The 16,268-nt window shown below is 29.1% G+C and overlaps 1 protein-coding gene across 1 annotated transcript; it reads left to right on the top strand.

Moving 5' to 3' along the window:
* The first annotated feature begins 2,078 nt into the window (after positions 1 to 2,078).
* On the top strand, positions 2,079 to 15,655 carry RpL18A (ribosomal protein L18A). The gene is made up of 5 exons (XM_067275007.1): positions 2,079 to 2,177; positions 11,031 to 11,210; positions 12,605 to 12,734; positions 13,463 to 13,572; positions 15,509 to 15,655. The coding sequence occupies exons 1-5, from the start codon at positions 2,160 to 2,162 to the stop codon at positions 15,599 to 15,601; spliced, it is 531 nt and encodes a 176-aa protein (XP_067131108.1). The 5' UTR covers positions 2,079 to 2,159; the 3' UTR covers positions 15,602 to 15,655.
* Positions 15,656 to 16,268: the final 613 nt, after the last annotated feature.

The following is a 16,268-nucleotide window of genomic DNA, read 5'->3' as shown; positions in this document are numbered from 1 at the left end:
TTAGTCCAGAAGAATTACTATTAGACCGGCAGCCAAGGACCTGTCTGGATCGTCTTTATCCCGATTTAGTTGCCGAGATGTGGAAAAACAAGGAGGAGAGCTCCTCCAAAATAAACCGATTCGTCCATTTACCGAATCAGACCCGGTTTTTATCCGGAACTACAGTGCGCCCGAAGGGCCTATCTGGATTCCCGGAAGGATAACCCAGCCGGTTTCGTGAGGCCACGGACTCGGAAGGCCACAGTTTCCATCGGCATCATGACCAAATTAGACAGCGTCATGTTTCATCTGAACCGAGAGAGAGGTGTCAACTCCACCAGACCCATCGTCAGAGCCTGCGGTACCAGAACCGTCAAAAGAAGTTTCGCAAGAGCCATTACAAGTCAAGCGACCTCGAAGCACCAGAAATATTTGGACGATTGTGTTACTAAAGAAAAGGAGGCCCACAATTCCAGTTTTGCCGCCAAAAATACGGGTAAACAGGCGAGTAGTAATTGCACGTATAATTCTGACTAATTTATAAGTATTCTATTATGTAGGGTTTCTCGTTTCCCGGTCTTTTGCTTGTCCCGGGATTCCGGGATAAAAGTGAACTGTTTCCCGGGATAGAATTAATTATTTTTAAGATATACAAAATAGCTTGAAATCAAATGATCTAATTATTTTTCATTTTTTAAAGTAATCTAATACGTTCTACAACCTCCAAAATCACATTAATAATGCTGTGTAAGATATATATTAAAAATTATCTTTGAATTACGTAGAAATGTTCACTAATAGAAAATATTTATAAAAGTTTGCTGGAAACTGCATACAACAACAACAACAATAACAAAAAATGACTTTGCATTGAATTGAAAATTTAAAGAAAAAAATGAATTTAGATCAAACTTCTACCTTAGAAGGTAATTTTCGTTTTTTAAATAAAACATTATAAAAATTTACAATAATATTTTGTATTATAAGATTTTAAAAAGCAAAGATGGTCAATACTCCGATCACTCAATCTAATTCTTATTTCAGTAATGAAAAGTCTTTTCCGATTCAATTGATGTGATTGGAATCGTGTTTAATGCATTTAAGAGAAAATAGATGTTATGTGTTTTTTCACCTGTAGCCTGGAAGATTTCTAGTTCGTTTTCGAGATTGTAGTAGTTCTTTTGCTCTCTAGTATTCTTGATTTGTCTACCTTGGCTGCTTTAATAGCGGTGTTAAGCTTGTAGCCCGATAATTCGACAGTTCGTTTGTCTTTAATAATCAGGTTTATGAAGAAAAACTTCATACTCGTTTGCATCCTTGCCAATTTGCACAATCTGGCATAATGCAGTTATTGAAGCTACTGGGCATGGTTAAAAATTAAGACAGCATAAGCACAATTATTCCAGATATTACAGGTTCTGACAAGTAAAGAATTTTCAGAGTCCTGCCATAAATAAGCTACTCATTGATTATTGACCATTTGTAACATGCCATAACGAGGAAAAAATTTAAAAAACTAATAAGTAGGTTTAAAATTAATAAATACAAATTTATTCTGACAGTTTATGAGTTAATTATGCTTTCTATTTGCAAAATTTCCTGAACTTTAACACAAAATAAGAAAAAAGTGAATTTTTAAGAAATTTGCGGGATTTCCCGGGATAAGAAAAATTTCCCGGGTTAAAAAAACGACCGGGATCCCGGGATCTCGGGATCCCATTTGAGAAACCCTACTATTATGTTTATGTAAGTTTTTACTCGAGCATAGTAAACACAGAGTTTTTTTTGTAAAATGTGTGCTTTTTTATTGATACAGTATCGTGCGTCATCGTCATTGAATTCAAAGTTCTGGGAATTTCTATGATAATTAAAAACTGATAATGAAATTTTAAAATTATAAATAATTTAATTTGGATTTCACATTCCCTGTTTATCACTGGTTAAATTTCTTTCAAGTACGGTAATTTAAACGCGTTTGTGTTTTTATAATTAATACACATACACATTTCTCTCCTATTTTATTTCTTGAAATTATAACCAAACGTCTTTTTTCCCGAAATAAATGGATAAATATTTTAGTTATTTTAGGCTAGTTTTGGGCTATATGACGTTTGTAGTTGGCGTTAAATGAAAATCTGGTAATACGGCAGTAATTCAGTCTTTGGCTTTCTACAGTTAAGATGAAGGTGAAAGGATCTGTAAGTATTGAAAATTTATCTTATTTTACATAAGATAACTATTTTCTGTTATAATTTTAACAGATTTTGTCTTTCGTTTTTCTTAAATTTTAAGAAATGTTTTAAATGTTGCAACATTATAATTTAGGTATTTGTTTCAAAGCCACGTGTTTAATTTTGAACGCCATTTTGTCTGTCCGAAAGCAAATAGTTTAGTAGTATAATTTATTGTTAATTTTTGAAATAAAATGGATTTTATCAGATACAAATGTAAATTTAAGTAATTATTTTACAGAATAAAAATAATGTAACTCGAAATAATTTTCTATAATGACTTTAAAATAAAATTCATACGGACTCTCTGTTAGACTGATGGGAATAATTTTTGGATGAGTTTTTGTATGTTAACAATAACTTCTTTTTGTAAAAGGTGCGATCAAATAGAGAAAATAGTAATCGTAAAATGCTGGATTCAAATCAATGTCCTGTGGGAAATGGTTCGCTATTCTGCTAGTGTAGCATAATTCATATATGCACATTGTTACTTGAATGCTCATCTGCAGTAGTATTTTTTCAATCATCAGAATATAAAGTTTTTCACACAGAGACACAGACCAGTTCCAGACTATCTACACAAAAGAAAAAAATCCAGAAAAGTACCTAGTAATTAGCATTTATAGAAGTTGATTCAGTAAACTACAGAAGTAGACCATTATGAGTTTTCTTTTAGGTTTTTTTTTAAAGAGCCACATTTGATAGACATTGGATTTGTTGGAGGTGACCCATATGAAAAGTGCTATAAACAAAACTTGGGACTACTTACCGAGCATGAACTGTTTGAGACGCCATTGTGTTAACCTGCTTTTGTTGTGGAGTGGCACATTGGATGGCAGACATGTACAAAAACATGTTGTGACCTTACTTTGGCATCACTTCATCACTTACTTGACTATATAGAAATGTCACTTACCTCGGCCATGTGACATATCTGATGTATTTCCTGAGAATTTTTGGTTAACAGGACGCCAGAAAACTATTGCGAAAGACTATTGCGTTTAACTATTTAGCCCACACGATTGTGCCAGCTTTGAGCACTTACCTGTCTGTGGAATACTTGATGTTATATAGGTTTAGGGGGTGTGGGGCTCACCCCACTTAGGTGTTGAAGTGCATGTCTACATGCAAAGCATGTAAAAAAGGTTGTAGACTGATATGTATTAAAAACTGATTTTGGAGACAAATATCTCACAAAGGGTCAACAATTCTGGAGGTGGTGTGAAACCTCTCATTCAGAGCTTGAATCTTACCCATTACTGTATATATTGGCTGACATTCCGTTAATCAAAAAGTACCAAACTTCCTTCTTGCAAAAGACTACGTTCTTTTGGACCGTACTTTGGAGGCATTGTGTACTAGAGCAGTGATGTCATATTTCTTAGCATGTGATTCACCTCTTCCTTTGTACTTAAGACTATTAATAAAAGTCTTTAGATTTTGAAGAGTTCATGGACTTTTATTAATAGTCTTGTATCTATTTAATACAGATAGACACATGATAAAGGTCACTAGTCTCATAATTATTAACCTTTTGTATAAAGTTATCTGTTCCATTTTAACATCTTTAGTTAATTTTTAAGAAAATTTTTTTTGTTAATGAGATGCTTTGCCTTTGTTATTTTATATAATCAGAAAAAAAAGTGGAGTAATAACTCCATTTTATAATTATTTAATTTCACAAAATTAAAGGTGCATGAATACACAAACTTGAGAGCACTGCTCTTAACAAATGTATTATTTTAAATAATACATTTTATTTCCAAACAGAAAAGTCTTATACAATATATACAGTAAGGCCAGGAACACACATGCGTAAAATTCAGTGTAAAATCTAGCATAAAACAGAAAACGTAAAAATTTTTCTGAAATTTTGGCTGAAACAGAACTGAAAATAGAGTAGAGCATGTGTGTACTTTTTACGCCAAAATTGCTCCAATAAAGAGAAGTCTTTTCTGTGACGTCAAAGTAGACATGTGCTTTTTATTCTAACAATGATGGCAATGAGGGTTAACCCTACAATTGTGACGGTCTCGAAAAAACAAAAAATAAATGAAATAGAGGAGTTTATTGAATCCATTTGATCACATCAGTGTCATGTATAAAGACACTGTATTAAAACAACGTTTATGGATGGCTATAGGTGCAAAATTTCAAATAACAGGTAGGTCTAGTAGAATTGATATATAGGCCTAGTATTTAGATCACACGTTCTTTATTTAAATTCGGAATATAAGTCTATTAATTTAAATATTCTATATTATAGCAGAGAAAGTGGAGAAAAAATGGAAGGTACAAAGGGATAGATAGCCTATATGAGAGGAAAAAATTAATAAAATTAGCACTGTTGGTGGCAGTGGTGTTTCCTATTCGGCCAGAATTTTTACGTGTGTGTGTTCTGGCATAAAAGCGTAAAACAGAAACTGAACTGAAAGCTGATTTCTGATTCAGTTTTCTGAAAAAGTTTTCTGAATTTCTAGGGGAGGGCAGCTGCCCCCCCTTGAAATGCCCTTGACAAATTATTAATGGACCATAAGGGTTAGCTCAAGAACTGTTTTGTTTTTCTGTTGCAGCAAGCCTGCTGCAGGCTTGCTGCAACAGAAGATGAGCACAACTGTGAAATAAATTTCCCTGGTCTGTTTATGGAAAATACGCATGGACATGGTAATAGGCAGTATTTGCTATTCTAAATACATAAGCACAGTCATGCACAATACATAATACTAAATACATAAGCACAATACATAAGCATTATGATCTGTTTGGATGTTAGCTTGTAACAAGTATTTTTTATTAAATCAAATTTTGACTATATAGATAATTTTAGGTCATCCTTTTTTAATATTCCAGCTAGAGACAGATGATATTAAAAAAAAAATACATACACCAACCAAAGCCAAATTATTGGGCTAGAAACGGTTACAATAATAAATAATTTATAAGATACATTAAAAATTGCCGAGACGATTTCATATTTAGAAAAGAAAAATATGTTTCTTACTAGACTATACAATAAATGATTAACTTTTTTACATTTGTTGGCGGACAGTAGCCTCAAATAAAAAGACGGTTCCGCCGTAGACTTGTTAATACCTCTACGAAAGCGTGTGAAGGGACCTATAGAAATGGACTCATTTATTGTATAGTCTAGTAAGAAATATATTTTTCTCTTCTAAATGTATAAGATAATTTAGTACTAGAGTTTGGTGTTAGGCACCATCTCTTGCTAAATTTAATAATTATAATTTTAATTAAATAATTTAGAACTAACTGGAAGAAAAGAATTGCCCCAAAATGTAATACAAACATTATAATTTAATTTACGTATCAGAAATAGTCATGACTTAATACCAAAGAGTAAAAATAAAAGAAAATTAAGAAAATATGTTACTTATCTTGACAAAATGGACGCAACATTCTTATAATGAAAATATTAATAAGCACAAATGTGAACACCACGATAGTTTAATTCTGAATGGCGCAAAAACTTTAGTACCAAATTATAAATTATTTATTATTGTAGCCGTTTCTAGCCCAATAATTTGGCTTTGGTTGGAGTATTGCTTTAACGGGTTAGCTGATGATGATTGTTTATAAATGCATACAATATACAATTGATGTCAACCTTTTCTTGGAGGATCCAACATTGACGACACAGCATTAAAAATTCTTCACAATATCACTCAGGTACAAATCAGTTATTTGTTGTATTACAAATAATTTTCTATAATGACTTTAAAATAAAATTCATACGGACTATCTGTTAGACTGATGGGAATAATTTTTAAATTCTCGATAATAATTTTTGGGTGAGTTTTTGTATGTTAACAATAACTTTTTTTTTTTTTTTTGTAAAACGTGCTATCAAAATCGAAAAATAGTAAATCATAAAATACTGGATTCAAACCAATGTCCTGTGGAAATCTGTTCACTATTCTACTAGTGAAGACACATCTGCAGTCCTCTGGTGGGAAACTAGGAGATTATTGTAATTAGCATATCTGCATGAATAACAAAGTTCCAAGGATAAAATTTTTGATTAAATCAAATTTTGAGCATACAAATAATTTTAGGTCAATCCATCTGTCTCTAGCTGAAATATTGAAAAAGGATTTTAAACTGACCTAAAATTATTTGTAGGGTAAAAATTTGATTTAATCAAAAATTTTATCCTTGGAACTTTGTTATTCATGCAAGTATTTTTCATTTCACCAGTGATAAAAATATAAAAATATTGCAGTATGATGAAATTTACACTACATAATAGAAACCCTTTATGGTTTACCTGGAAACTGTTTCCTAGAATGACAAGTTGTACCATCTATCGACTGATGGCTGAAATAGTTTTTATGAAGCCTTGTGTCTAACATGAAAGTTTTGTCAGTACCAGATTAGTAGTTGAAAAGTAAAAACATGTTTTTGTGGTTCCAGTTTTGCATTGGAAGAACAAGTGTGTCAAATTTTGTTATAAACTTTACAAAAGTGTGATGGAAACCTATAAAATGATTCAAGTGACATATGGAAAGGATGCACCATTATTCACTGTTTTGATGTAAATTTATTTAACACTTATAACCAATCACAATGTTAAAAAGTTCTGAAATGTATATGTTAAGGTTTTGTTTGATGTTCCATATTCTGCTGTATTTAAAATGATTGTTTGATTTCGTATGACGGCTTGATGATGGATTTTAAAAAATGCCAAAAAACATTAGATTTGAGAAATTAAACTGAAGATTTTGCTGGTGTGGAAAAGGTAGTGTGTAGTAATATTTGAGTTAATCAGAAATACATGGAGGTTATACATATATTTGTGCTGATATATTTAAATCTTATATTCATTACTTATAATTTGATTTAAGAAATTGATGATTATAAATTAATATTTAATAAATTTCTGTATTTTTGCTGCTTGGATAAAGGAAGAGAAAAAGGTAATATGTAAAAGGAATAACTTTCAGTGAATAAATATTTATATTACTGATACAATAATTATCAGTTTATTATATTGGTAATATTAATTAATGATTGATATTTTTTATAAATAAATATTAATATCAGAAAATAAATTACATAAGTTTGATCACTGGATAACAATAGATAACAGTTAGTAGCAGATAATACTTTGTTTTTCATCTTTTGCAAAAGCTGAAGCAGTTCATCAAAAGCAAAAACACACCAATTGTTCTTACTTCTGCATCAATTTTAATGTAAACACACATTGTGGCCATATTTTAACCTGCATCATAAAGTGTGGAATACAGTGGGTGATCGGTTAACAGACGTAATCCGTTCCAAGGCTTTGTTCACTATCCAAATTGTTCATTAACCGATTATCGATTTACCATAAGTTTTTACGGGAATTTGATTAATTCATTCTGGATACCCCAAAAAATATTACTTTCTTGCTGTGTTTATTTATGTGTAATAATAAAAATACATATATGCAGTCTTCCATTTTTATTAGTCATGTTTTTTCAGTTTGTAGGGGTTAAAGAATCTGTCTAATGTCGATTGCTTTTCTCTCTTCTTCAGAATTTTTCAGAAGTAATTAATAGCATTGTAATTGTAGAGATCTCCAAGCCTATTAACTTCAACCTGGTTTGGATGCCATTCTAAGACTGTTGTTATGACATCCTCCCACTTCAAAAGATCTTTAACAGCAGATATCGGCATTAATCCTCTTTTTCAGAAAAAAAAAAAACATATTTTGCTGAGTTTCTTGGTGTTCTTCATTCAAGAGTTCTTGGCATTCTTCTGTCATCAGGTTCAGGTTCCATTATGAACTCTTCAATGTTCTTTATTTTTCAGATGTGATTTTTGTTACTCCTTAGCTGCTTGAGTCTTCTTGATTATACTGTATTTTTCTTAGGTAAGATTGAACTGCAGCCTACTGTAGACCTGTTCAAGCCATATTGCCCAGCAATATCAGACATCATCTGCCTACTCTCTGCCTTTGCAATTATACTCTCACCTTTTGAAAATAAAAACCGACACAAAACTTAATGAGTGTCGCCCGACAGTCTCACGAATACTATAAAAGAATTGCTTCTGTCAGAAAAATAAAAGGCTGGAATTACAAGGGAGAGTTTCAAAGTTTTGGAGGAATACTATCCGATCAGTATACCAGGTTGAGCATCGATGTTGGCATCTCCCGTGCTCTGAAAAGTTTTGAATTGTTGCCTGAAGACAAGGGAAGACCAATCGGTATTCATTATTTTGTGTCGCTTCTTCTTGTGTTTGTTCTGTGAGGTATTCGTTGTCCAAACATAAAAATCTTTCACGAAAGTATTTGTTATCCGATTTGTTCGTTAACCAATCACCCATTGTATTTCATTTTTGAAAGTTTTGTAACTTGTTTTGATTTATAGAAGGCTCTCTTATTCGATGAAGGCCAAAAACATTTGTGTTTATATTAAAATTTGTGTACTAGAAAAAGTACAACAGTGTGTTTTTTGCTTTTAACTTTTTATTTAGGTTAAAAACATGCAAATGTAAGATCGGTTGACAGAAGCAAAAATAAATAAATTTTCAGTTCAGTAGTTTGAAGAATATAGATAATATATACTGAAATTTATTGACAACTGCAATAATTTATAAATAAACCATATAAATTGTTTTGAAATAAGATGCTTCTAAAGTCCATGTGCAATTTTATGCTTTAGTAACTAAAAATGTACAAAATATTAAAATTATGCAGTAAATATTAATTGAGAGCATTACTTTTGAACTTTTTTTATGTAATAATTTTATCAATATAGAATTAATTTATTTCATTTATGTTGTGTTAGTGACTCCAGATAATGATGCTCAAAGAAAGAACACTATTTAGCATGGTATGTTTCTATAATGAATACTGTTGACTTTAATTCTGTAAGCCAAAACTTATTTACTTTCTCTTTAATTCTCACCATTTGGAGTCACTAACATGATTATAAATGAAATAAAATTTGAAAATTTTTGTAATTAATATAAAACTAAAGTGAGATTAAAGTTGTATATCTTCAGTTGTTGGAATGAAATTTGAAAAAATTGTAGACCTACAAATTCTCACTGTTGTTCGTCCACTTGTCTTTCCTTCCTTTAATCTTGAAAACGTAGTTAGATGAAAGCCTAAACCAGATAAGGAAAGCTTAGGGAGAAGAAGCCCCAGTTAACTATATACGAATTCTGATGCAAACCAAAAGTCACATTATTTGTTAAATTCAAAATTTTCTCCTTAGATGACTGGTATAATCTACAGGGACAAGGCACTACTAATTTGAGGTAGAGAGCATATATTTTAAATTAAATAAATTAAGAATATGATTAAAAATTGCAGCTTGGCATTGTGACAATGTCACAATAAATATTTTCTCTTTGAAATATAAAATTGTCACATGAACTATAGACAGTATAATCTCCAAATAGCAGACACCGTCAGGACAGAAGTTTATCTGCTATTCGGAGGTACGTGCTGGCGGATATGCTGTATCTTAACCTTGTCATCATATAGTGAAGAATATGTTGATTACAAAAACATATTTACATTGGGAATGTGACTCTACCAAAAAGTATACGTAGCATATAGGAGCACTTATAATTAAAGTATATGTACAATATATTAATTTTTTCAGCTGTAAGAAATTTGTTCAAATGTTAAGTTATGAAGGTGATTTGCTAATCACTTCAAGGGGTGGAAATATATTTGGAATTGTTACATTTATAATGTCATTTATGATCTAAGCGACTAATAAAAATTGATACAGGGATTTGTCTGCTTTGTAGTTATCGAATAGATGTAACTTTTTAAACATTTTTGCTTTTTTCAGTAACTGATTTATTAAAAAATTATACTTTAACCACCACAAAGCTATTAAAATGGTTATGAATATAGTGTTTGTTTGGTGAAAGCTCAAAGGTTGTGTTATGAAGGTGATTTGCCAACCACTTTAAAGCGTGGGAAGTTATTTGATTTTCTCACATTTATGATAAGTTTCTTTTTCATTACTACTGTATTATGGTTCTTGTCAAATGAATGAATAACTTTGGAAAAGTTCAAGCTTATGATACCAAAAAACTATAATTACAACAATTAGTCTTTATTCACACCTATGGTCTGAAAAAGTATCTGAACTGATTCTTTGTTTTTGTTTTAAAATATTTCATACGTAATTAATTTTTTAAAATATTGAAGGTGGAACATTGTTTTCATAAGGTTAGTTATAACAGTGTCCATTATTTAGTGTCCTACTATTTAGAGGTAAATATAATAGATGTCCTATTTGAAGGGTCTGGGGATTGTAAAACCATCTTAAAGGTGTCCACTATTCAGGAGTGTCTGTTAATAGAGGTTTCACTGTATATCTTTTTGAAACAAAAATACCCCTGAAGCTAATTTGAGCTTAATGCTCATTTTTATAGAATATATACTTATAAGGCAGAATAATTTTTAAGTTTGAATTGGAATTGTTAAAAATGTTTATAGATTTAAGTTCATGAGTCAGTCTATAGAACCTCTCTAGTCATAGCTTAAATGTATTGTTAAATTATGTATATTAAACTTTTGAAATAATTTGAGAACTCAGTGCAAATGATGATTTGACAAAATTATTTCCTAAACTCATTAATGAAATTATTTATATATATATATTTAGTGAAGTAATGATAATCCTATTACATTAATGTAAATAAATATTTAAAAGTATATAATTTACTAATTTTTCAAATATAATTACTTGAAATTTCAATTATATCCCAGTTGTTTCTAGTGAGAAATAATTAAATAATTTATTCTTTATTTAGCATTTACAGTATTTTAATATAATTTTATTCTTTCAGCTCCGTGAATACAAAGTAATTGGGAGACGTTTGTCTTCTGAAAAAGAGCCAAATCCTCCTCTGTATCGAATGAGAATATTTGCTCCCGATAAAGTAACTGCTAAGTCAAGATTCTGGTATTTTACTAGAAAATTGAAAAAATTAAAAAAAACACAAGGTGAAATTGTTTGTATAGCAGAGGTAAGAAATCTATTATTCAAATTCAAAGCATATCAAAAATATTAACTTCATCAATGATATGTAGGGTAGATGTACCAGTTTTGGCCAGTGTACCAGTTCTAGCCAGAAAACAAATTTAACTTAAAAATGTAATCATTACATATTCAAATCTGTCCAATGAAACAAACTTTTATTGTTAACTGTTCACACAGTTAACAATAAAAGTTTGTTTCATTTGTGATTATATTTTTAAGTTAAATTTGTTTTCTGACCAAAACTGGTACATCTACCCTAATGTTTCTGTCTGCTAAGATAATTTGAAAAGTAATTGAAGAAATTTGTCAGTTTAATGAAAATAAATCATATTTACTTCAATATAACACCATCAAATTTAAGGTGCACCTTAATTTCTTAATATGTGCTTGTGGTTTTTTCAGAAAATAGACATAGACAACTTGACAAATTTATGTCAGTAGAATCAGTTCTGTTAAGATAAATTTGTTCAGTATTTATTGAAAGTAAAGTAAGTTAATATCAAAGTACATAACTTCTTCACTTTCCATGTTAGGCTCTTCTGAATCAGTACTGGATTTGATGTTCACATCTCATGTTTTAAAAGCACTGGGAAGGATTGCATTAAAAGGCAACATTTGTTGAGAGTGCACCACACAACTTTATCCAGGATTTTCATTCAAGTACTTATGATGTTACTGGAATAGATTAACAAGATTGGGCTTAAGTTGACTTCTTAAATATTTGCTTGTTATGAATATTGGATTAATAAAATGATACAGTGGACTTAATGAGTTCTAGCAACAAAGAAAAGATGTATGGCACTAATTCTTACTAACTTTAATATATTGCATCAAATTAAATGTTTTCAGAGGTACTAAAACCTAAAAAACAGAAATCTTATGTTCAAGTAAATATGGTGTATAAAATTTCTATATTAACCATGGGATTTAAAATTAAAACCAAATAAAGCAATCTTTGAATGAGATGCTGCTTTATTTGGATTAAATTGTATCCAAGTTTCTGAATGATTTTATACATTACTGTTTATTAATCATTGGAGGGAAACTAGGATTTTCTTTTTTGAATATATCTTATACTGCCAAATTTCAAATAATGTTAATGAATTATTTTCATACATATTAGAAATACACAAAGTGAAAAGTTTTTAAATATTTTATATGGATATACAAGTGCTAAATTTTTAAAATTAAAGATATAGATAAATTATAGTTAAAATAACTTTCCAGTGTATTTAATTTTATAATTATGAATTTATCTATTTTATATTGAAATGATGCATTTGAATTGTAGAATGCTTTTTATATGGCAGAAATACTGAAAAATGCTAAAATATTTATATTGACATGATATAAAAATAATTATTATTATTTATTAAACAGATGTATGATAAAACTCCAACTAAAGTGAAGAATTTTGGAATTTGGCTTAGATATAATTCTCGAACTGGTACTCATAACATGTATCGAGAATATCGTGATTTGACTGTGGCATCAGCAGTTACCCAATGCTGTGAGTAAATATTTTTAATAATTAAAACAATTTGTTTAACTTAAGTTTTTGGCATTTGTACATAAAGCTAATTTTTTTAATATGAATGTTGAGTATAGAAAAGTGGTTCTTATTTTGGGTCATATTTATACAAATGCAGTCAGTCTTGAGATGGCCTAATTGGAAAAAAATTATTAAAAATTTGAATTTTTTTTCTTTTAAAAATAGTGTGTATAATATATTTGGATTTTTTTGTTATACTTATTCTCAAATAACTATTCATCAAACCCGATAATATTAATCAATTACATCATCCACTGCCGTAAATAATCGGGCTATAAACGATTAAAGATTATAAATAAATTTGGCACTTGATATACTGCTTATATATACTGGAAGAGGAGATTGGACAGAAGGTCCAGGTAGCGTAACTGGCAACGCGACTTCACGGTAAGCGGGAGTTGCGGGTTAAAGTCCTGCTTTGGGCCGATTCTTTCCTTCCAGTTTAATCTAAATTTATTTAAATTATTATAATTATTATACTTATTCTCATTGAATTGACTTTGACCAAGAGTTAATATCAATCATTTGTATTGTTATTTTGCCAGAACATGTATTTCCAATTCATTGAAATTAGTATAAAAGTAATAGAATGGCATTTTCTATAAAATTAATTTAGTAACTTTGTTGATAAAAGTTTTCTTTTTTGTAATTTTTAATTTTACCAATAAATTTAATGTAATTTTCAGATAGAGATATGGGAGCAAGGCATCGTGCACGTGCTGATTCCATTCAAATTATAAGAGTGGAAGAAATTCCTGCTTCAAAATGCCGCCGACCTCATGTAAAACAATTTCATGTAAGTGTGATTGATTGTAAAATAATATTGCCTTTAGCAGTATTATTTTAGAGTATTAATTTTTAGTTAAGATAATTATGATAGTTAACAATATTTCAGTTACTTGTGATGAATTCACCATTCATAATTTCTAATTTAGCTGCTTGAATGAGAATTTAGAATATTATGCTTGATACTACTATTAAATATAAATTTCATGTAATAGATATTGTATGCACTCAAACAGACTCATTGTGAGTCTGTTTTTTAAAATCTGGTTAGCGGTGTGGGTTTAAAGCTTGTAGGCTTACTTAAACCTCTTGATCTAATTGAGTGAGTACAGTATGTTTTATTATTTGATATTCATAAGATATTAAAGTATTATTATTATTAAAACATTCAATGTGAAAGATGTTATTTAAATGCAAGTATTTGAATTTAAGCTTGTTTTATTCATTTACTTGTAAATTAACATTCAAAAACTGGATTATATAGTATGATTTTTCTGGATACATTAATTTCCAAAAGTAAATTCACTATTGGAAATAAAGAAATATTCAAATTTTAAATTGTAGAACAAACTTAAGTTATAACAAACTTCATTTCAACCTTATGTAAAATCTGTTAAGAAATATCATTTGTGTTGGAAACAAATGTTTTACACTTGCAAGTGTTTTGTTTCATATTGTATATCAGATAAATACAAAAAGAAATATTAGGAATTGAAACATACCTAAAAGTTACCTCTAATCCTTTATAATTTTGATAGTGATGATTCAAATAAGATTGCAATTTTTATCATCCCTTCAATTTAAGCTTTTTAGTTTTCTAGTAATTCCTATTTAGATATATATGTGTTACCGTGAAAGACCGAAGAATAGAGAATGACAAGATTCTCCTGTGAATATTGACACACATGAGAGACCATTGGTGAAAGACAGAATATTTGGTTATATTATTAATGTTATGTTAGGTTGGGTTTCGTTAGGTTAAGGTTTGTTTTAGGTTAGGTAAAAAATGTCCCTGAGAGAAGCAGCTGCAACTAATTTGAGAAGTGGATAATGATATTTAGCAAATATTTCATACATACACAAAACGACTGCATGAATGCTGACATTCACTGGAGAGTGTTGACATTTGCCAGATTTCAGTCTTTCACAGTAACATATATATATATATATATGTGTATAATAAAGGAAAACTATTACAGCTCAAAATCATAAAACAATTCCATTATATCCTAATAGTTTTCCTTTATTTTTGGTTAAAATTTTATTGCTGGACCTCAGAAAATTTGTAATATGGATGATCATTATTGATTTAGATAATGCAATATGTATGAATATCTATATGCAAAATATTTATCCTGACAGAGTGCAGTTTAGGACATATAAATATCCTAAATATATCATTAAAAGTAAAACAAAAAAAATCTCAGGAGAAAGTCACTAATTTTCTAGGAATTTATTTCATTCTAAAAACTAAACTTTCACTAATTATAAAATTAGTGAAAAAATTATTTAAATTCTAGTATTCGTTGGAATTTGTAGTTTTCTAAAATAGCTTGCAGCGTGAAACAAATTTAAAAATTTAATTATTTTAATAATATTTTAGTTGAACAGTTTGTAAAAAAAATTAGAATAAATATGGAATTTGTTAATTGCTATCAATAATTTTATGGTTGTGAATAAATCACTGATAATAAGCAGAATTGAAGTACATTTATGATGATATACATTTTTGTGAATATGTGATTTTGCTGTTAATTATAATCAATGCACTTTCCCTTAATCTATTGGTGCCTTGTGACACCTTTTAGAGTAGAAAATAGTGCTATATTAATTAAAGTGAGTTCTGTCGCCTCCTTCCTCTTATGTTGTTAGGAGTGAATCAGAACTATACATTTGATAATAATTAAAGTGATTTAAATATTAAAATGAATTATTTTTCATTTTAGGACAGCAAGATTAAATTTCCATTGCCGTCTCGAATCAACAGAAAGTTCCACAAACCACGTTTCACTACAGTGAGACCAAATGCTAAATTCTAATCTTTATTAGAAATATATGATGATATATCAATAAACTTTGATTGATGAATATGATTGATTGTTTTTGTTAAAAAATATTACATTTTTACAAAATTTGATATTTTTAACTAAATATATTCACACACAGCCAAAATTATGTAGAGTTTCCGTAATTCATTTTAAAAAATATTACACCTGACAACAATCCAGATTAATTCATTAGAAAATAAAAATTAAAGCATAAAAAGATATGAAATTACTACTATAGTTTAAGAAAAATTATTAATTTTTCAAATTTTAACTGCCCAGTTGTTTTTGTTTTATGTTAAATTTAATAAGAATCCTAATTAACGAGAGAAATTTTAATGAAAATGTTTATAGGAGTTAATACAATTGAAATAGCAATGAGGTGGTTATACTTGAAAATGCTCAAAGTAAGACTTTTTTCATGTACAGGTATTCTATTTCAATCGTATTAACTTTTATAAATCATTTTCATTAGTATCTTATTACTTTGACAATATTTTTAACACAAGCTTAATGTATAACTGGATATCATCTATACAATTTTTTTCTGTTTAAATATAAAATTTTTCCAATTTAAATTTATAAATAAAATAATGAAGAATAAATTAGGAAAGTATTTTAATAATGTTCAAATATTTGTATGACAACCATTGCATAATAA

The sequence above is a fragment of the Centruroides vittatus genome, unplaced genomic scaffold, assembly GCF_030686945.1.
Source record: "Centruroides vittatus isolate TY-2023 unplaced genomic scaffold, ASM3068694v2 contig_577, whole genome shotgun sequence".
NCBI classification, from domain to species: domain Eukaryota; kingdom Metazoa; phylum Arthropoda; class Arachnida; order Scorpiones; family Buthidae; genus Centruroides; species Centruroides vittatus.
Note: the sequence above shows the minus strand (reverse complement) of the source record. Positions and strands in the feature narration are given on the sequence as shown.

What these genes read in the sequence shown, in the direction of transcription:
- RpL18A (XM_067275007.1), top strand. An exon ending in AAATTGTTTGTATAGCAGAG is followed by an intron (nt 11,211 to 12,604) that starts GTAAGAAATCTA and finishes TTTATTAAACAG; the next exon opens with ATGTATGATAAAACTCCAAC. An exon ending in CTCATGTAAAACAATTTCAT is followed by an intron (nt 13,573 to 15,508) that starts GTAAGTGTGATT and finishes TTTTCATTTTAG; the next exon opens with GACAGCAAGATTAAATTTCC.